At 39.6% G+C, this 22,537-nt stretch overlaps 1 protein-coding gene across 1 annotated transcript in view; it reads right to left on the reverse strand.

The window, feature by feature from the left end:
- Positions 1 to 10,915: 10,915 nt before the first annotated feature.
- The window catches only part of MUC2 (mucin 2, oligomeric mucus/gel-forming), a 60,940-nt gene continuing 49,318 nt past the window's right edge, over positions 10,916 to 22,537 (reverse strand). Inside the window, 17 exon segments of the mRNA XM_050897030.1 lie at positions 10,916 to 11,171; positions 12,568 to 12,697; positions 12,989 to 13,028; positions 14,325 to 14,453; positions 15,122 to 15,220; positions 15,684 to 15,806; positions 16,465 to 16,505; positions 17,125 to 17,229; positions 17,830 to 18,007; positions 18,182 to 18,213; positions 18,378 to 18,478; positions 18,795 to 18,864; positions 19,268 to 19,270; positions 19,522 to 19,700; positions 20,331 to 20,535; positions 20,667 to 20,850; positions 22,003 to 22,250. Coding sequence (XP_050752987.1) covers positions 10,916 to 11,171; positions 12,568 to 12,697; positions 12,989 to 13,028; positions 14,325 to 14,453; positions 15,122 to 15,220; positions 15,684 to 15,806; positions 16,465 to 16,505; positions 17,125 to 17,229; positions 17,830 to 18,007; positions 18,182 to 18,213; positions 18,378 to 18,478; positions 18,795 to 18,864; positions 19,268 to 19,270; positions 19,522 to 19,700; positions 20,331 to 20,535; positions 20,667 to 20,850; positions 22,003 to 22,250 — 2,123 coding nt within the window.

Here is a 22,537-nt window from a genome sequence, read left to right on the forward strand (position 1 = left end):
CTTGCCATGAAGCGGTAACTTGAAAATCCTTCCAGGGAAGTGTTTTTTTCTTGGCTTATAGGCAGATTTTTATAGTCCAGGAATTTGGCATGAGAACAAAACATTGATGGCAGGGTCCCTGAAAGGTGGAGCTTCATTCAATTTTCTTTCAGTGGTTCATGTTTAGCACCCAGCAACCTCCTGTCTTTCAGATAAGACAGGTATTCAGTTCTCTCTTGCTTTATGTGGAGACAGAGAGCTGTCCTTTTCTTATTTCCTTTCTTTAACATAGGTCCCCCTATCCCCACCCCTACAGTGTTGCTGTTTCTTTGGCAACAATAGTTTTTCATAACATCTGATTAGTAACAAGCAATCATTGCCCTCTTCCAGAGCTCTTCTCTGGCTTCCACATCAGCACAGTTCCCCAGCTCAAGAAAAAGTGTTTGTTGCCTCTGCTAGCTTGATGGTGACTTCTAAATGTTAGAGCAAAAAATATTGTAAGGTCAGGCATAATGTATGGTTTATTTAGAGCAAAAACTTTTGGAAGGAGGGCAATGTCCTTTAAGAAGTGTATCCAAAATATCTTGCAAAAAAGGCCAGAGATTTACTGCTTCAACAGACCAGGAATGACATTAGTCCACAAAGTGCAAACTTTTCACCTCTACTGCACAAATGGGATTTAATTGCACCAGTCAGACATGGGAAGTTAGTTTATTCTTTATGCACACAGAGGTGGTGGTTTCTCCAAACAAGATAAGGGAGCAGTGCCCAAGTCCCACCAAAATGTAGATCACAATTTATTCCTTCACCTCCTAAATTACACTGCTGCAAAAGGGTCCCCTGATGCTATCAGAGTGCTTCAATACCCTATTACATACCCCTAAAAAATCTAGCAGGCTCAGTCACGAGCTGATCTACATTCCACTGTAGGACAGTTCTTAGATACCCTGTCACAGACGTTTGATGTTAGTAATTTTAGGGTCTCTTTTAGAGATTTACTTGGTCTGTTGGCACAAGCTGACCTAGCATTTCTTCACCGTATCCGTGCCTTGGGGGAACTGCTCCTGACACAGAGGAAGCCTCTCACCTCATCCCAGCAAATCAAACACGGGTAACAGACATCCCCACACTTTCAACTGCACCATGCCCCTTTGGGAATACACTAATGCCAGAATGATTGCCAGTAGTAAGTGGGCACAAATACAGTTTAAAGTGGACTTAGATTTCACCCTTGTTGCAAGCCCTCAGGTTGAGTCTGTCCATGCACTTACTGGGGAATATGCATGCCCTTTTATCTTGTTGCCAGACAGTAACCTGGTCCTTGAGAACCGCATCTTGCTCACTACTTTACCAAGCTTTCCAGCATTTACAAAGTTAAGTGTCCTAAAGCTGGTCCACTGCTTCTTTCAGCTGTTCCCCCTACACAGTTAGGAGCCACTTACTAAGTGGCTTGGAGAATTGCAGGTGCAAACGTCTGCCAGATAAAGATTTGCTGCTGCTGTTGCTCTTAAGAAAATCCTGCACTAGCGGGCGAGAGCATTGTGCAGTACATGAAACATGAGTTCATGTTACCCCTTTCCCACTGTCCGTGCCCCATTAATTCCATTGTCAGTCGCACTTGAGGCAGGGCACTACTAGAAGGTAAAGTCTGTTCTTGAAGCCCTGCCATTTTGGCTGGAATACAGAACCAACAGACTTTACGGCACTGGTGACAGAAGTAGTAGGCTTCTGCTGCTTTTCCTTTTAAACACAACACATCTTCCCTGCTGATCTCCATACAAATAGTTACGAAGTAAACCAGCAGAGTATCTAGTAGATAAACCATACCACGAGAATATGACATTGTAGATATGACGATGATCTGAAATCAAATACAGTGCAATAGTAACACTCAAATTCAGCAGATTCCCATGGTAACTTTCAAATTGAGTTCTTGTTCAGGCCACAGAACAGTGTTAATGGCAGGTGTGGGGAAGGACTGTGAAGCCCAGGAGAAAAAGCACATAGGTCAGTAGACCACAGACACTGACAAAGAGAGCTTAGTTAAAAGATGGAAAGCTGAAACCTATTAATTTTCCCAAATCAAAGTTAGTGTCAAAATCCAAATGCAGAACTCTGCTGAGATAGAGTCCATTTTTTTTAAATCACAGTCCTCTTCCTTTCCCATTCCCACCCAGGCAATCAAGGCACCTATTTCATTCATATTGGTATGAGAGCAGAAAGAAGAATAGGACTCTAGGAGTATGATTCCTGACGCTAGAAAAAAAATCCCTTTATTCCCAGCGGGCAGCACAAAAGCAGCAGGAATCACATATGAACTACTTGCCAAAGATTCAACTACTTCAGGTTGGAGTAGTCCTTAGATGACAAAGACATGGTGACGCTGACCACTGCAACTCCCAGCCCTTTGTCTTCTACATGTGGGGTGGTTCAGGGGCATGCCAGGGTGGGCAGGAGGGATGAGTTAAGGCATGATTTCCCCCTGCAAGCCCCACTTAGCACTTAGGGGCCTGGGAAGAACATGAACAGCTCATGTTAAAACTGTGTCCAAGGAACAGACAGAATAAAACAAATAATTCATTGAACCACCATCCACTTACGCTCCACTCAGCAGAGAAAGTAGTATCAGTCTTCTGGGATCCTCCCCTGAGAAAAGCAAGAGCACATCTCTTGCTACTCAGAGAAACAGGAAACCCAGTCCTCTTGCTTTGTACCTAGCCATTTTCTTACCTCTGCTTGTCTGCTCTGTCATTTTTGCCATTCCTTTGCCATTTCTTGGGAAGCAGAGTTCCTGTCAGTGACTAACCAGAGCTGCTGTTTCTGGCTTCTCCACAGAGATTGCTGGCTACACTCCTTAGAAATCACTGGATGCTTCAATCCCCTGCAATGATTTCAGAGCTACTGACAGGGGAAGGATATTTGCATTAAAATGAAGTTTTTATATTCAAGTGTGGCAACACTGAGGTTTTCAGAAGAAATACATGGTAGCTTTTCAGAAGCAAATTCAGACTGACAGGGAGCTTGTGAATATGTTGATCACACCACTGAATCTTTGCTATTGCAGGCACGCAAGTTGTAACTATTGCCCCTGCAGTGACATACTGGGATTAATAACTCTTCCCTTTATTGGACCCTGTGGCATAAGAGGCCTTCACTCTGCTGCAGCTGTACTAGCAAAAAGAACAATTCCTCTTGGCCCCTTTACAGCTCATTTCATGGATCATTTGCCATTTAAAGGTATGTGATTTTAGTAAATACAATAGGTAAATATTAACTCCGCTTCTTTATTGCCACTGACTCACTGGAGATAAACCGTCATGAAGCTAATGTAATACACCAGTGACTCACATCTCATATTCTTTGATACAAACTTGGCAGAGAGACACTCAAATTGGGGGTATCTGGTGGATTAATGCCATTCATAGCCAGCCACTGTACTGAAGCCTGGCAGTTGCGTTTGTATCATACCCTTCTGTCAAAAGGTGATCCCATAAGTACTGTAAAGCGTTAAGGCTACCAAGACTTTTATAACACGCCATCCTGGGTCAGTCTGAGCACTGGTAGGGTTCAGCTTGGAAATCCTCTAATATTCCAGTTCACTTCAGGCAAAGCTGGTACTGCTTCTTAAAATGTGAATCCACTATAAAATGGTGTTTTACAAGCACTGCCTAGAAAATAACTCTAGAGAAATGCTGTGTACTTCATTAATAAGGTAATGTTAACGAGGAAAACAATTAATTTGGATTTGATGTCAAGCCCTCTTGTGCCGATAATCCACATGATAAAAACATCTGAAGTGATTTTGGCAAAATGTTTTACATAACTGATGGTTACAACACTAATTTGCACATTCTAAGTTGCCAGAAGAATTCAAGAACAACATGGATTATATTTTTATCCTTGGTATAATCCCATAGAATTTAAGAAATTCACGTCAACGGTTTATTTGATCCATCAGGTTTGCATCCACCACACAGTTTGAAATGGCTGGCAGTAAGTATAAGGTGATCTGCAACAGGCAGAGGAAAAGCAGGGAACGGATCTCTGTCATTCATTAACTGTCGATTAAAATACAAGAAGAATGCCTTCAGTATTTTAATTTTGATTGATAGGAGATGGTTGGGTGTTTTCTTACATTTTGCCTTAGAATGAACACAAAGCTCCTTAACCTCTCATCTTGCCATAGGCTTCCTTGACTTTTCCTGAACTAATCAAGGGCATTAGTTACTCCTGTTTGCAAGGAATCAGTTCAGCTGCTCTTTTCTGTTTGTTTGTTTTTTTTTTTTTTAAGAAGATGTAGATCTTTCAAAATCCACATACAAGGAGTAATGACACGGCTGATTGGTGTTTGCGCACACAGGTCTCATTGACCTATTGGCACTTCCTCAGGTAAGAAAGACTCCCTGCATAGAAAGCCATCTCATCAGGAGGTTGGGCCCTTGAGCTTTTTCTACTTGAAAGATTTTTCTTTAAATAACCTTCCTGGTGAAAAATATGGAGTAGCAGAACAAAGGGAACCCAGGGCCCCATGTGGGGAAGGATATGAACGTTCTGCTTTAAGAATTAGAACTTTATGGGTTTCAGGCTAGAGCAGATTCCACTCCTTTTTTTAAAACAAATTTCTTATTTCATGGATGCCAAGACAATTGAGAAAAGGCCACTGCATACTTAATGCTGAAGTCTGTATAACCCTGAAATTACATGAAATTACATACCCAGTAACCATGTCCACCGTGACTGAAAGTTACTGCAAGCCAAAACAAAGGCAGAGAGATGGGGCAGAGAACAGGTTGAGGTGAGAAGCTAAGCAACCTAGGCCTGTTTTTTTCCTAAATTGGACTTACACTAGGTCCTTATTAAGGACCTGATCTAAAATTCTGTCAGAGCATTTCTACGGGACTCATGAGATTGTGATCCTTCCAACATGAACCATGATATTTCGCAGTAAGCAGCTAACTTTTCTACGTCATCCAAGTTTCAGAGCTTGCCTTGCCTTAAATGCTGTAGCCACTAAAACCAAAGCAGTTTTGTAGGTGGCTGAATACCAATTTTCTTTTAAATTCAAATGACTATCCAGAAAGAGGAAAAACAAGACAAATGGGGCCACAGTCTTTCCCCAGGTCTCTGCTTAGCATGTTGCGGAAGTTAGAATTAGCCACCCAATAGCTAGTTGCCCTTAGCGTGCTGTGTTTAGCTCAGGGTCCCTGTGTTTTTAAGAAGGAGAAGAATGAGCGTACTGCTCCCATAGATGCTCCAAACGAAGTGCAAGAAGTGCTCAACTACACTAGTCCAAAGGGACAGGCTATTGAAATTTCACTGCTGTGTCAGGTCACAGGCACTGTGTAGAGCCATGTTCCTTGATCACAGTTCCTGTTGCCTTTTGTTACTGCTTAAAAGAGAGCTGCATGAAGCAAAGGTGCTCCTTCTCACCCCAGCTCTGCCATACTTGCTCTCTACTTGATTTCTGCCAAATAGGGTAGTTGTATATATGTTGCTTCACTTAGTATTCGAGGTTTCTTCTCCAGCTTGCTCCCCACATACACGCTAATCTTTGCATGATTTGAAAATCTGTAATGTTTCTCTTATCATTAAGTCAGACTGAGATTAATGGCCTTGGTATGGTCAGGCAGTAGCTTCTTCTATGTGCGAAGATTAGCATTTGTGTGACTAACTGAATTAGGCTCTCATGACTAGTCCTTCTGTTTAGCCTTCAAAGCAAATGAGAAGGTTTTCACCTGTCAAATATGCCATATAATATGACCAGGAACAAATTTCCAGAACAATTCTTACAAGCTACTCTTTGTAAGAGTAATTGCTTATCACTGGAAGATCCATGATTTCCTGGAACTAAGGAAGCTCAATGGCAGTTGGGAGAACCCATTTCTTTGTCAAATGTGGAGAGGAGGCTAGCCAAAAGCATAGCAAAAGGTGACATAAAGTGTTTTCTGTCTTTAAACCACTCTGCAACAGAAAGACGTTCTGATATGGAAGTTGTTCATGGAAGCAATATCAAAAATACATTATGAGTTCTACTATGTTTGGTGAGTTTTCTTAAAGTCTTGGAATAAGGAAAAAATTACAGTGGTGTTTTTCACTGTTCTAGAGACAAGTCTGTGAAAGGAATTCAAGCATTTTACATATGAATGCCGAAAAACGGGAACATTAAAGGACGTCCAGTTTGAACATATCAGATTTTAAAAGGGTGATGCTGAAAAAGAACTTACAGGATTCTCTACATTAGTTATGGGAATATGGCTTACTTAGCCTGGTTGGAAGTTAGTCTGGGAGGTTGCCAGTTAAGAACATAGCTGTTTGTGGTAGCCTGAAAAGATGGAGTTAATTTAGGAAATTTGGCCGAGGAAGAGGGCTGCTTAACTTGAAGAACTTGTTCTGCCTTAAAATACCCCTACTCCTCAAAGCTTCTGCTGGGACATGAAATTTCAGAAATTGTATATCAATGTTAAAGTTATTTAAATGTATTTCAGTTTTTGTGGCACCTAAAGTTCACAAGAATTTTCTTTCTTATGATCTTAGAGTTTGTAAGTCTATTTCTGCCTCTTTTCCCAGTATCTGAGTTTGCTTTGCTACACAAGTTCAAACAGTGTATAACAAGCGCCGTAACTACATGATTATTTACTCAGGACTTTGCCTTTGCTGAAGTCCTTTCATTGGGGCTTATGTGCAGAGTTGCATGTGCTTAGCTCGGTGAAGTGTGGTTTAGCAAAGTACAGTCCAACAGTAAACATACTGAAAATTTTATCTTACCCTTCCTCTCCTACAGCACAAAATGATAGTTATAATACACAGTTACATCACTAAACAAGATAGTTATTGGATCAGAAATCCCTACTTTGTATTATTTTGGGGAGGGTTCTTCTTGGTTTGCATGTGGCTTTTTCCCCCCTTCTGAATCCCATCTACCTCATCTCAGATAGCAGCAGTGATTTTTCCATATTGCTAACAAGTATTTTCCTTTCTGCCCCTGGTGTTCTCAAAACACTTGTCCAGTAATGGTTCATAAAACAAATGTGCTCACTTTATCAGCAAATCTTCTGAGAACTCCTTTTTAACTCTAGATGAAAGTCCTCACTGTATTACTGTAGAGTCATCTGAACAATATTGAGTTTCCAGTGCATCTCCAGATAATTAGGAAGAAATTGTCTGAGCTTCAAACTACCTTGGAGAAGAATACAACTGGAAATGAAACCCATGTACTTCCACAGATAAGGTGCACGCCACAATTGCCTTGCTTCCAGGGAAGCATGTAACCTACCATAAGGAAGGCTCAGGGTGCAGCTAAGGGAATACTTGTGTGTATCCCCACCAAATGGCCCACAATGCAATAGGACAATGAGCTTTTTCTTTTTGCTTATTAGAGTGGCCAAGTGTGTCAAGAGCTGCACTGGAGGCCCTCAGCTGCAGTGCTCTTCTCTCGTGTGGCAACAACACCCTCCCTGAGCTGCAGCTAACCCCCTCAGGTTTGCTCCAGCATTTGGCAGTGGTCTCCTACAGCTAGCTCTACGCTGTAAGAAGCTTCCGGTAAGACTGCAGCTGCCTGAGAAGGATTTCCTTGAGCTTCCAACTGCCTTGGAGGAGCCTGCAGCTGAGGCAAGGACTCAAAATCACAACCTCTGGCAACCAAGGCAATAATCATGCTACAGGTAAACGCCAGCTCCAGCCTGTACTTGGGAATTTCAGCCTGCCCGTATCTGTCCTTCCTTCCCTTAGGGAAAGCAGCAATAAGGAGGCCATGATTTTGTTTTGTTTTGTTTTGTTCACTAGAATGTCCAAGCAGGTTCAAGCACTTCTTTGAAGGCCTCAGGGACATGTTCAAACCCCATGTTTAGAGGAACTCTGCTCATGTGTTGCTTAGGGACAATGTGACAAAGTGAGGCCAAACCAAGCAGCTCTCGGAGAGCAAGAGCTAGGACCCTGGCTTTTGGTGTCTTCAAAGGCTGTGTGGCTAGAAGTCCCACTTGCCTCCCAAGAAGGCTTCCTCCTTTTTCAAGGCAAAACTGAAACTGCTAAGTAACTGGAGATGAAGAAAAAGAAACAAACCAAAAAGAAACCCTTTGCCACCAATGAAAGTCTCAGAGTCTCACAGGACTCGGGCATGGAGACATGACAGTGTATTAGCCACTCTGCCACCCAGCTGAACTCTGCTGGGGCTCTTGCTACTGCTCCCTTTTTGCCAGACTCCAGAAGACAAGGAAATTCCTGGAGAATGGAGTCATTCTCAGAGGACAGAGGGAGTCAAGCCCATTCCCTTCCAGCACCAATGCTTTTTCTGAAGCTGCCAGTGCCCCTTGCAGTAGGTCCTGCCTGGGAGACAATGGGATCAGAAAGTCCCACCACCTCCTCTGAGCCCCTAAAGGGCTGACATTGCCTTGTGAGAGATTTCTTCAGTTTGTCCCTTGGGTTTTCCAGACGAATCTCTGCTTGTGACCTGCAGACCCAACAGCTCTTGCTTAAGAAACAAAATGCTCCATGGGATCAGGTAGGACAGGTCTCCATTTACTTCGAAGAGGGTTACAGGGAGGAGCAAAATCACTGCTCACTGCCACTACTACTCTCTTTGTAGGGATACACAGTTAAAGCTTCATTCCTTCCTTTCTCTCCAAAAGACTATTTGTGGATTTCTCTGCTGGAAAAAGTTTAATCTCTTCAGTTTTGTCATGCGGTTCCAATGGAAATACAGGTGCGAACTGAACTGCAAAGTTCTAAGGTGACTAAGAGTGCAGAAAGGGGTGGAGGTTTGACTTGTACAGTTTGACCTGGAACTGCCAAGCACTTGTAAGTAAGAATTCTCTGACAGCACCTGCTTGGGAGCCTGCTTATGGGCAGCACTGACACAGCACCAAAACTGAAGGGGCTGCTATAATCCAGAGCACTGTAAGGAATGCCATCCTGTGCATGCATGTAAATTCCTGTCAGAATAATTTTTTTTTCAGTGCTTACTAAGAGCATACAAGTGTCTGCGGGGAAATACCAGCATTCATTCTTCTCAGAGGTAAAACCCTCTACTTGATGAAGTACAAACTCCCTTTTGGAGGCAGCTTGCTTTTTTGTGTCCGAAGTGATTTTACATTCTTAGCCATAGGCTGCCCTGCAGTGGCGAAGCCAAAATCTGCAGCCTTACTGACTTTTATACAGGATCTTTTAACTTCCTTATTTAGAAGTAGTTTGCCCATCACTAGAAGGAACAGAAAGACCCCGTGCAAACTACAGAACAAACGAAAAAAATTAAGCAAGGGAGATTTTAGTCTTCAGTGTAAATATAGTGTGCAGCAAAATGCCACTACGGTCTTGGAATATTTTATTACTTTTTCGTAGGAAACAAGGCAGATTTGATCACACCTTGTATCAGTTTGTCTCCAGAAGCTATTTGCTGACTTCAGCCAAATTTAACTGCAAAAATGAATCTCAAAGACAGCCAAATGTCAACAGATTTTTAGAAAAGTGTTTTTTGCAAACGACTCGAGGAAATGTATGGCTGTAGTGTCAGCACAGAAATTGTTAGGCAACAAAGAATCCACAGAGGAGAGTGACCTTGTAAATGCCCCAGGAGAAAAGTCTCAGTCACATCTCACAATGAACCTAGAGATAGAAATCCTTAGAAACCCATACTAAAGCAGAAACCAGCCTTCATCAGTTCTGGAGCTTGCTTTGTAAACTGACAAAACTTCCTTCTTCTTAGATCAGCTACCTCTCCCGTCCACAGAAATTAGCTCTCTAATCATAGTATTCTAAAGATGGAAAACCTCTGCAGTTTCATTTTCTGTGCATTCCTGTCAGTGTCTGCTTTCTAAGCTGCAACACATTTGGCAGGGCTAGTAGCACAAAATGGTGCCACCAATTCCTTAGCTAGCAAAGATGCTTGTATTCAGGTTGGCTGTGGCTCAAGCAGTTACTTTAAGTTCTCAGAAGGGTAAAGCACAATTAGTGTTCATTAACAGGACAAAATAATACCAAAAACATTTTTCACACATAACAGAAGGTGTGGATTACCCTCATTGTACTTCAGATGATTCAAGAGAGAAGTCCATCTCTCAGCTAATCTCCTTCATCTCCCCTTACAGTAAGATCAGATAAACAGGCACTTTAGAATGCAATTCAGCTAACCTCCTTTGGCTATGTCCTTTGTTGTGAGACAAATGAATGTCGAAAATGGCTATTTGTCTCAATTTCCTGTAGAGGAAGCCTAGGATTACTAGCTCAGAGACGGGCATCTGTTTTGCAAACGTTGGAATTTGGAGACCTCTTACTAGAGTACTAACTATACATGCCTCAAGCACTGTGAATGAACTTCATATTCTCATAGTTGAGGGACTGCTTTCTCAGTGAAAATACATAATTGTGATGAACTGAGACAGTTCTAACATACACAGCCCTGCTAAAATGAAATCTGGTGCTGAACTAGAAGTTTCTCCTAGTCATCTGAATCACTTCATGATGCATTATTCATCTTTGGCTTTGTTCTAGCAGACAGCATCAACTTCTGCCCCACCTTACACATTGGGTCATCCAGACAGTACCTTCTAATATTTCAGTTTTTAAGGAGCCAGAAATAGATACCCCCAAAATTTAGGAAATATGTCAATTGACTTCCTGTAACTTGAAAAAGAACTTTTCTTCTCTTTTAAAACTCAGGCTCATCAAGGCAGCATGTGAATAAGTACAAAACTCATGTTTTTTGAAATACGCTTTTAATCATTCAGAGAAAATAAGCTGATTATAAAAGGACCCAAAAGGCTGTGCACTTGGAAGAATACAAATTTGTGTTCTTATTTTGTGCACAAATAAATAGAGCATTGTTAAAAATAATCAGAGAACAAACAGGATGCAGTAACTGGGAAAAGCAAAGTTCAAAAGTAGTCAAGGAAGATGAGAATGGTGCATAGTCCTTTTAGTTGAATGCTGCTATGTTTTTTGCCCTTCACTTTGATGTTAAGCTGATGGCCCTCTTGATACGGTTCAGAGTACTCGCCTTGTCATTTTCTTCTGTGCTCCGCAACTCACTGGATTGTGAGCTGCTGCATTCAGTGTCTTGACAACTGCAGCTTTCCACATATATATACTTATGTGAAATTGAATACCCAGTGGGGCATTTCAGTTCCACTTCCCTCACAGTAGTCCTTGATTCCCTGCAGCAGGAACAGCTGTGGTCCATAGAATTGGCCTCAACAGAGTATCTGTTAACATGGAAAATGGCAAAATTACTCTGTGCCAGAAGCCAGCATACAGAGGAGGGGGTGAAATTAGGTACAGAACTTGTGAGAAGTTTGGAATAATATGTAGAAGAGCCACAGTTGTGGCTAATGAAAGTGCTAAGCTCATCTGACAGAGCAGTGGTTATAACAGTATGCTTTTAAAATTCATTGCATTTGCTGAGATTTTTTCTGGTAAAACAATTAGTATCGAAGCCCTAGTAAAAAGCCCAGTGAGATATGGACTGTTAAATACACTAGATCAACAATTAAGGGCAGACAAAACCCTGACCTGAATAAGAAAACTGCATAGACAAGTGGCTACAATGCCATCTACAATGGCATCACATCAATCGATTGGCTAAAAGGGCTACAATTGCATGATGTGAATCAAAGTGCATATCCCAAAACAGGCAGTGTTAACAGGAGGGGGAAGCAGCAGCTCTTTCTGTTCCTATCTCACAGCAAAGTATTTTTTGCAGCCTTGTGTTCATCAGCTTCCCAAGCACCATTCCTAACCTGCAGAATCTGTCAATATCAGGCTATAAACTGTGTCAAGAGCCATCTTTTTCTTGTATTTGTGTGCAGAGGCAACCACAGCAAGACTCTAAGATGATAAGGTATTTCAAAATACTAATAAACCCCCTGGCTAATTGGGGTTCAATCTGAGACTAAAGATCAGTTTTCTCCCATCTAAGGTGCCCTGTGGCATATTCAGTGATAGGCATGTTGACAATTTCTTTGGGGACTTAGAATTGTTTTTCCAGTGTTTTAATAGCTCAGTACCAGGTGTCCTACTAGCCACTTTCTTATAGCCACTTTCTTATAGCCACTTTCTTGTAGATTCTCTCATTTCTGAGAAAAATGTACAGTAAAACTACTCTACTAACACCACCCCTAAAGCATTTGTTTTCTAATTTCTTTACTGCATAAAAATTGTGCGTGTTTGAATCTTCCTTTAAAAGATGTATGTGTATTTCATTTTAGATGTTAATTATTGAGAAGCAGCTTTTCATCTTATGAGCATCAGGTATGGCTGCTCTCTGAGCTCATTCCCATTACAGGAAATAATCCATGTTCTTTTGTGGTAATTTCTAGCCAAGGCGGTCTGACACAAATGACAGACAAGCCAGCTCTTAACGGATGAATAGACTTTATCATAGCTGTCTGAATCCCAAGGCAATTTGATACACTTTTCTGCTTTGTATTAAGATGAATCAACTGTTCAGTCACAGATTTCATGATTTTGTGCCCGTGATTTGGGGAGTTGATAGTTTCATGTCTTCTACCATTCTGTAGTCTACCTATTTATTGTTCCTCTTATATAAACAAGGCCAGTGCCAGCAGAATTCAAATCTCATTGTCTGATCAGTTTACTTACAGCGAGAAAGTTCCACATGTTCCTTCACATTCAGCCATGACAACTCTGTCCACAGAACGGCAGCCCTTATAGACGATAAAGTCTTTTCTTTGACGGACAGAGCACGGTGTGGGACTATCCAGAGGTGCACCTATAGGGAAAGATGAGAAAATACTTTCAGTGAAATAGATCCAGAAGTTCCTTGCAGTTCAGCACTCTCTGGGCTTCACTAGTGCACTCAAAGAATTGTCTTAAGTGGTCTTTCTGCTTCAGTTTAAACTTTCCCAGAGAGATCGGACAGCGAATGCTTGGAATAACAAACATAAATATAAAAGTATCTATTTAAATACAAACATATCAGCCTCTATGGCTGGAAAACAGGTTGATTTAAGAAGAAAATTAATTTTCTGTATTGTTGATTCAGGTACACTGGCATACTTACAGGTTTTGCAACAACCGTTAGGTAAGAATGTAATAGTTCCCTAAAAGAAAAAAGAGACAGGAAAAAATAATATTATTTTCTTTCCATGTATTAAACAGGCTTTTAGGCCAATAACTGAGGAGAGAAATTCCTCAATGGCTGGAAATAACCAGCGAAAACTGTAGCGTTGATCTGAATAAACAAAGATAATGGTCTCTTTCAGACTTGAAATCTATCAATTTACAAAGGATTGTGGAAATAAAGATAATGCTTTGAAGGAAGTCTACAGGTAACATCATGCAATTTTTCCTCAGAAACAATTCCAAAAAATGTTTTCTCAGAGACTTCTGTATCTGAATGGGGAGTATTGTCCTGGTTTCAGCTGGGATAGAGTTAATTTTCTTCCTAGTAGCTGGTATAGTGTTATGTTTTGGATTTAGCATGAGAATAATGTTGATAACACACTGATGTTTTTAGTTGTTGCTAAGTAGTGTTTATACTAAGTCAAGGATTTTTCAGCTTCTCATGCCCAGCCAGCAAGAAGGCCGGAGGGGCACAAGAAGCTGGGAGGGGACACAGCCAGAACAGCTGACCCAAATTGGCCAAAGGAATATTCCATACCATATGATGTCACGTCCAGTATATAAACTGGGGGGAGTTGGCCGGGAGGGGTGCATCACTGCTCAGGAACTAACTGGGCATCGGTCGGCAAGTGGTGAGCAATTGCATTGTGCATCACTTGTTTTGTATATTCTAATTCTTTTAGTGTTATTATTGTAATTATATTATTATTATTACTATCATTATCATTGTCATTATCATTATTTTCCTTCCTGTCTGTTTTAATAAACTGTCTTTATCTCAACCCACGAGTTGGGGTTTGGTTTTTTTTTTTCCTCTGAATCTCTCCCACATCCCACTGGGTGGGGGGAGTGAGCAAGGGGCTGCATGGTGCTCAGCTGCTGGCTGGGGTTAAACCACAAGTATGCATGGTGTTACTGGCAGCCTACTGACTGAACAGCTTGTGTTTCTGTAACATTCAAGAAAACATGGTTCTTGTTCAGACAGGACCCTGCACAAAGCAGTCAGCAAGGACTTTGTATCTCAGTGCTGGCCAGTGTTTTGGCTACTGAGAGACAGCTGCCATTATAAGCCTTGAACTCTTACCCAGATATCTTATTTTATACACTCTATAGGTCTGTGCATGGATGCAGCAGAAACTTTTGCCCTTGGGACTGAGAAACTTTGGTGAAAGGTCATCAGAGCTTAATTTGACTTTTGTTGCTAGTTAGGTGGCTGAACTAAACCGAAGTAATCTATGCATTGAGTAGAGAGTAAGTCTTCCATATTTACTTACAGGTTTGCAGCTCTCCTCATTGAATGCCGGGCAGGTAATCTCAGATGTGGAAGAGATAAGCTGGTTGTGGATATTCACACAGCTATAAATGGTGCAGTTGTTGTAAGGATCATTTTTAAACTCTCCAGGCTGCAAGTGAAATACAAAATGTAATAAGGAAAGCTGAAGGGAGCTCAGACAGAAATTTTCCTGTCCTCTGACAATGACTTTCCTCCTGTTTCCCAGTCAATTATTTTTAGGTTAACAGTCATTTTGGATACAGATTATTACATATATTGCAGTATGCTATACGTGGAGAGAATCTTCAGTTTTACATGGGATTTCCCTTGGAAAAGAAAAATCCCTCTAAAGTACGTAGAGTACATCAGAGTTATTAACAAAATCATCCATGCCAATGGGTTTTGCCTAGGGAAAGCTAAACTGTTATATGGTAATTAAGAACAATCCTCAACCTTTACCTTAGAGGGGCAATAAAATTGTTTCATACACAGGCTTTACTAGTGTTTTTCAGTACAAAGAAATCCAATAATATAGAAAAGCCCAAGCTTCCAGATATTGCAAGAAAAACCCTTCCAATAGTATTGGATTTGTCATTCCAGGAAGAGCCTTCCAGAAAATTTGATTTCATGAGTCCTTCCTTCAGGCTAAAAAATTGTAGATAGGCTTTGCTTTAGGTGAGCCTCTAACCTTTCAGGTGCAAACTTACACTAAGCCTATCTCTGACAAGAAGATGTTCCCTCTCTGAAAGGGGGAACTTTACAAATTTGGTAGAAACATAAGATGTAGAGCATACTTACACTCAAGATGAGGTCAGAATTGCTTGCTGTATGTACAACACACTTAGTCTGCACACATCTTCCACAACATTCACCTTTCACTGGTTGACGTTCATATCCCTAGATATTAAAATTATTTAAAAATGAAAGCACTGATAGATGTGTTTTTGAGAAATAAATGAAAATATACTAACCCATTAATTGATTATGCTTTGAAGTGCACTCTAAATTTGTGCCTTTCTGTGCCTTTCTGTGTTCCAACTCAATGGAAGACAAGTAATAAAAGCAGGCTATAGATGGAATAAATTAAAGCACTATAATAAATATGCCTAATAATTAAATATCATTCCATTAAGTGCTCTACAGAAATTTCCCAGCTAATCATCCCAATGTGAACTGAATACTGTAAGTAACACAATCAAGCTTCATGCAATAGATTGCTCAAGGACAGTTGGTATCCATGCTGGAGTTGGACTCTGGATTTCTGTTCCCTGTCTTTTGCTTATACCACTCATTGATCAAACTGCTTTTCATGTACATGGGTATTTGGGGTTTTTTTGTTTGTTTTAAGTTTGTCACTTACTGGTTCACAATATGTGTTGCATGGAATATGTTCACATGAGATGATATTCAGTTGAGTGCTGACGTTAACTTCGTTAGTGCAGAAACAATTCTGACACTTATCAACAAAGACTGAGGAATTAGGCTATAAATTTTAAGAAAAAAAGATTCATATATTGAGATATGACATGTGACAGACATTTCTTAATTTCAAAAAAATCTGTAAACCAAGCAATGGAAAAGGAAACAATCATAACAACTGTTGGATAGCTATTTGGCTAGTCATTTATGAAGACAACATTTTAAATACCAAATTTAATTTAACGTATGTCTTTACTGAAGTCCTATATAGCAATGATAAACTCAGATATTAAAAGGACAGGTGTCATACAAATATCTGCAATAAAACAATTACTAGACCCAACAGAATTTATTAGGAATCTAAGTCTGTTTAGAATAATACTTATTTACAGATCTTTTCATTTTTGAAAGCAGAGTCTAAAAACTGCAATAACACGCTGACAGTAAATGTGGACTGACTTTTTAAAATGCATGAACACTTAAATCTAAACCCAAATCTCTCTCTGATACTGGCATAGAAACAACTCTTCAGTCTCTTTCATACACAGCAACCTTTTCAGAAAAGATTTAGGCTTTGTGAAATTGATGAACTCCTGACAGAAATTTGAAAATTTCTAAAATAATGATTGCACTAGATAAACCTCCTCATAGCACTTCTGATGATAAAGTATACTAACTGGTCTTTTAAGCATTTTCAGAATACTGTTGAAATAGGAACTTACCAAGAACTCAGCATTCTGATGTACACAAACCCTCTTGGGAACTGTTAACAAGCAAGGATTTAGGTGGTTAAAAGGGGGGGTGGGGAAAGTTCTTCACCCCACTCTAGTCAAACTCATTTCTTCCACAATGAATCACAATGCATATGGTCAAATACATTGGTTATTCCCCATTTCTGGTAGCAGATATGACATATATAAAGTATAAGAACAAATACTGCATGTGCAAAAAGGGAGGAAGATTTGGCCGATATACGCAGTCCAGTGCATAGCCAAGAATGCACACTTAACAGGTACAAATAGTTCCTTGTTTCAATTACCAAGAACAATGCAGACTTTATAAAGCTGCCTTCTATTGGGGATGCTTACAGGGACATTTTACTAGATTAAGCTGAGACCACAGTCCCAGTTAATTCTGTAGCTGTTCTTACATGTACTTACAAACAGGAAAATTGAACTTGAGCCACCTGAGTTATATCTGATTTTGTAGTTGTTCGTCATAACCATAGCAGTAGTAACCAATGTTAATAGTAACCAATTTGTAGAATCTGACTGTATTTATTACCTCTTTCAATAGGCTATTGCATACAGTCTTACTAAGTGTGATGCTAAATTATGTAATATATAATGCTAATCATTGTAATATATTTCCAAGGGACTTACCACACTGGTACACAGGACAGCACTGACCACTGGGAATATGTGAATGAACTTCAAATCCCAGTGTACACTTGGGGGCTTTAGTTGTGCACAAGCTTGTATTGCATTCTGAAAAAAAAGGAATAAGCCACTAAATCATGGCTACTAGAAACAGGCATCTATCAAAGCATTTAGGATAGACTTCCCATTGTTAGGAAACAGTTCAGATCCTCTCCAAAGAAACAAATTGCAGAAAGACAACATATTTTTCCTAGTGAATCCAGGCACTGGATTGAGGGACTGCACTAGTTTATGAAACTTTTTCTACTATGTAATTACCAAGTGTTAAAAAAGTGTAACAATTCTTTGCAGAGAAATAGTGGACAACTGTTACTGTCTCCAAGGTTGTAGGCAACTGCCACAAAATGAAAACCCACATAGAATTCCATAATCTATCTGCATTTTACTTGAACAAAATGTGGCCCTGAACTCAAGAACTATGGATTCAGTTATGTTGAGTGCCCTAATTTTAAATTCAGTTACGCTGAGTCAATGCAATATTAAAACATATTTTCCTTAACACTGGGCAAGCTGATTTTAAAAAGCATGAGGAAAGATACTACTTTGTGACTCCCTGCTGCAGGTCTCTGATGTTAAACTTGTTCAGTTCTCTTTTCCTTTCTACTCCTAAAAGGTATAGAAAGACTAGAAACAAAAGTATAAACTCACTGCAAGTGACAATGGGGCAGCAAGAGTCTTCAGAATTGACTTCATTGACCTCATAGAAGCCTTCTCCATCACAACTGATCTTATTTTGTTTGGCACATTCATGAGGCTCACATACAATGCCATTTCCACCTTCCAGGCAAATACAGTCCTGACAGTCTACTGTAAACTTTTCCCCAAACTGTCATGAAAGAAAATAAAGTGAGTGATTGCATGGCTACCAACTAAAATGAACTGAAGTAAAAACAGGAATGAAAAGTTGCGACACCACAAAACAAGACTGCACCAGTGGAGACCACTCTTCTCTCCCCACCCCCAGCCTCTACTTGAAATACCAAAGCATATCGCAGCATACCTCTCTTGGTATCTTATCCACTCCAACACAGCCTGTGAAAATATCAAAATAAATTTCCATTACCACTCATATAACAGTAGACATCTCTACTGTATGTTGTATGAGTACTGCATACAGTCAGATCTATGTTGCATACATGAGAAGGAAACAACAAAGAGAAAACAAACATGCATCCAAGTGAAGCAGTAAAACTCACCACAGGTTTTTACACAGACATCCACACCAGAGTCATACAGCATTGTTCCATTAGGACAGAAACAGCCTTCCACTTTTTTAGCTGAAGTTTCATTTTGTTGACTGTATGAGACAAAATTCAGAGGAACACCATTACTGTTATAGGCAGGCAGAGCAGATTATGCCAAATAACCTTTCACTGAAGATACAGTGGCAAATGATCTGCACATTTGCAATTTAGGGATTGTCAGTGTTCATGTTTGGTATAGCCAAACAACATATACAGTACAGGCACCCAGATATAGGATCAACAGAACAGTGGTACCAAATTTGACAGTCAATTTAAGACATGACACGAGGGTGATTTCTCTCATCCACCTATGTATTAGATATGACTGAACAGTTGTATGAGCTATAACTAAGTGAAGGAATTATTTACCTTGATTTGCAGGTTATCTCTTTAATAGGACCACATGCTCTGTATTCTTTATCTGAGGGGCATTTATAAGCTGGAATGGGAGAATAAAAAGGAGGAAGAGCTCAGTAACAATATCATATAAAAGCCCCATGACCTTATGCCAAGAAGTTAAACACTGACTACTCATTTTCCTATGTATCTTTGACAATCTTGAGAAGCAAAGAGAAAAAAAAACAGATATCAGATTCGTGTCTCTGAATGGAATTATTTTACACAATTTAGCCGTAGAGATATAGCACCATACTATACGTTAAGGAGATAAAGCCAAGAGTCTACATCTTGATTACAATTTTTTTCATAATTTCGGTCTCTTTTGCACAAGTTCTCAAAGGGGAGTGTATTCCGACCCTCTGTCCTTTTCTTACTACAGCTGAAAATGAATGCATATCTCACTAAATACAGTGTGATCTGCTAATGCCTGCAAAACACAAAACTGCCTGTGTACAAAAAAGTATCTACTGATACAGATGTTTCTGGCACAGTCAATAGATGTATGTTTTTGCAGGCTCATTTATCATTTCCATTGCTAAAAATGTTGCTTGTAAAATTACTTAAGGAAAGCAGCCAGTGTGATTTATTGGTGTCTTCCTGGCTCAGAAAACAATATGACTTACCGTTAGGACATTATTGCCGAAACAGTTCCATATAAGCTTTCCTAATAGTTCAAGATAAATGGCCAAATACTTACAGCAAACACCATTGGTATGACTCCTCCAGTCAATGCATACGCTTTGATCAGCGCAGGTGGCAGCATAGATCTGCAGACTTGAGCATTCCAGGTCTAAGTTGGGAAGTACACAACTATCAAAAACACAGGCTGCATAGTACTTTTCAGGCCGGACAAAGCCATGGCATGGCTCGAACACACTGGAAACAGAAACATTTATCATTATTAGTTACTGAATAATCCATGAATTCTTCAATGTGCTTAACATGTTATAATGTGGCAACACTGGTGCTTAAGGAGAGGTGAACAGGGGCTATTACTGAGAGATTTTTACTAAGAGCACTTATCTAGATTGTAACCTTTCAACATATCTTAAAGTATTCTCCCCTCACCTACAAACCACTCAGGCACCAACATTTTCTGTCCAGGAGCTACATGAATATTGTCAAGCGTAACCATGAACTGCTTTTCTAAAAAGATTTTGTTTGATTTTTTTTTTTTTTTTAATTCTGACACGACGTTCTAAAGATGAAGATCTCTCTTTTCAGTTGGACTCTGTTTTCTGCTAAGTGAGCGTAGGAAAAGGCAAGAGAATAGGACAGTGGAGGGCAGAGAGCATAGGAGAACGTGAGAACATCAAGAAAGGTTAATGTAGCGAAGCAAACTATCAGCAAAGAATGACATCTAGAAACAGTTAAAGGAATGGAAGCAACCCACAAAGCTACAAGAAATGGAGCAATAGTTAGAAACACTTTTTATTGAGAAATGAATCCTAAAATTGCCAGTTAATTTGAAGGTCAAAGGCTTATAAACCCCAGAGGAATGTCTACCTTCCCAAAAGAAGCTTGCAGATGGAAGATTCTTTGCAAGACTGCGTTGGGGTTGTGCTAGGTGCTTTTGTAGGAATTAGGCCTGGAGAGCACTGTGGTTTGGAGGGGTCAACAACTTGCCAATGGTCTGCCATGGTTTCACAGTTTTCTGCAATGTTTCCATTCGGCAACATGCAGTCATCTGCTGTGTTGTTATTGCAAGTACCTAAAATTGGTAAGGGGAGAAAGAATTCACTCACAGATTTGTTATCAAATTCCATTCATCTTTGTGGCAGGGCTGTCATTTACCCATTTGTGGTTTTCCGAGAGTACAAAAATTACAAAAGTAAGCCTTACCACACTGCCCATAAGTGTTGTTGCCAAACAAGCTGTAGGGCATTCTGATAGAAAAGGACAAGCCATTGTACGTCACATTCATTTTTAGTTCAGGAATTTCCACTACACGGTTTATGCCTGATTCATAGATGCTCAAGCCAAATTTTTTATAAGGCAAAGCCACTGCCTGTTTGTTTACTGTCACCTTATAAATAAAAGAAAACAGAAGAGACATAAATTTAGTTTGACTTTAGAAAATAATTGACTGTTCATTACTTTGCATTGGAGATAGAATGTAAAGGCAAATAACGTGCTTTTAGTTTGTAACAAGTGTCCCTGTGTTTCCTTTTATGTTACTGGAAAGTCAAACTTTTCTTCTCTGTGCCAAAGAACAGGCCTATCAGCCACTGATAAACTAGGCTAAAATTCAGAGTTTAAACCAGCTAAATTCTAACACTCAACAGATTTATTACAGTGACTATGGCATTGAGGACACCCTGTGAAAGTGCAATTTAAAATTCTTCTAAATTCCTAGTGCACACAGTTTTAACTTTCTTGGTATAAAGGGAACATGCTTGTAGGAAAATTAAACGAAAGAAATAAGCCAAAATCTGTACTATTTATTTAAATACAGTAGCCATGATATACCTGTGGAACTAACACTACTATTTTTACTCAGCAATGGTAGATTTCCTTGCTTTGGAGAAAAAAAAGAGGTCTAAATGTTGCAAATTTTCAATAATATGTTGCAACCTAACTTGTAATATTCCTACACAGTAATGTACAAAAATAAACCAAATAAGCCCCACAAAAGCCTAAAACCAAACACTTCTCACCCAATTTTGAAGCCCCAAAGCTGGGGCATCATGTTTATCAATGAAATAAACACATAAGAGCCCCTGTTCTGAAAAATTAAAAAGGTGACACCAATCAAAGCTAGCAATGGTACTTTTTAAAAATGCTTAAGCCCAATACTTTATTGTTATGTCTAGTTTACGTTATATCCTCCCATTCAACATTTATTCTTTCCTTTGTTACATTAATATTAATTATAAATTACTTTATTTTATATCCTTAACTCTTAACAATTTGTCCACATTTGTGTATTTAGGAATGATAAGGCACTGCAAATATTTGAGATAAAAAAGGGAAGAAGCTGTAGAAATTTTTCCCCATATGCAGAGTCAAAAAAGCAGTCCTTTAAAGCAGTTTTTATATATTATATAATCCAAACTGGTATTAAATCTAAAACACAGATTCCTTTTTAATTTTTTTTCCTAACATTGTGAATATAATTATCAGGTTGATGCTGTATTAATATTTTGATCAAGAAATCAACGGTAACATTCTCCAATACCTCTACTTGTAGAGTATTTGGTTTGACTGTTGCTATGCGCACTTCCTGAGTCTCGTGTCTCACAATGAGCGTTCGAGGACAGGAGACTACATCCCGTGTATCACAATGGTAGTTATCAATGTAGACACCAAAGTTGTCAACTTTCTTATAAATCTCTTCCACAAGGACGTATGTACAATTCCCTTGATAGCTGTAGTACAGTCCATCAAAAGTCATGTAATGTGGGTCTCCCCAGCCAGTGCAGTAGCCTGCAAAAACATACAGCTAGGTTAGCTTCTTATGGCAACATACAGAATCAGATCAGACTACAAACAATATCTGTATGTGTGGGATTCATCTCATCTAACTTCAAGCATTTACATTTTCAAAGTGTATATGTCAATGCATGAGCTCATTAGCCAGAACTCATAAATAATAGAGAAAAACAGGCACTTTCAGGGCATAGTTCATCTCACATTTCTTATAGACAACTGAGAATAGGATTAACTGCACCCTAGATACACTTTTACCGATAGTCCAAACAAGTAACTTATAC

Source organism: Gymnogyps californianus, chromosome 5 (assembly GCF_018139145.2).
Source record: "Gymnogyps californianus isolate 813 chromosome 5, ASM1813914v2, whole genome shotgun sequence".
Classification (NCBI taxonomy): domain Eukaryota; kingdom Metazoa; phylum Chordata; class Aves; order Accipitriformes; family Cathartidae; genus Gymnogyps; species Gymnogyps californianus.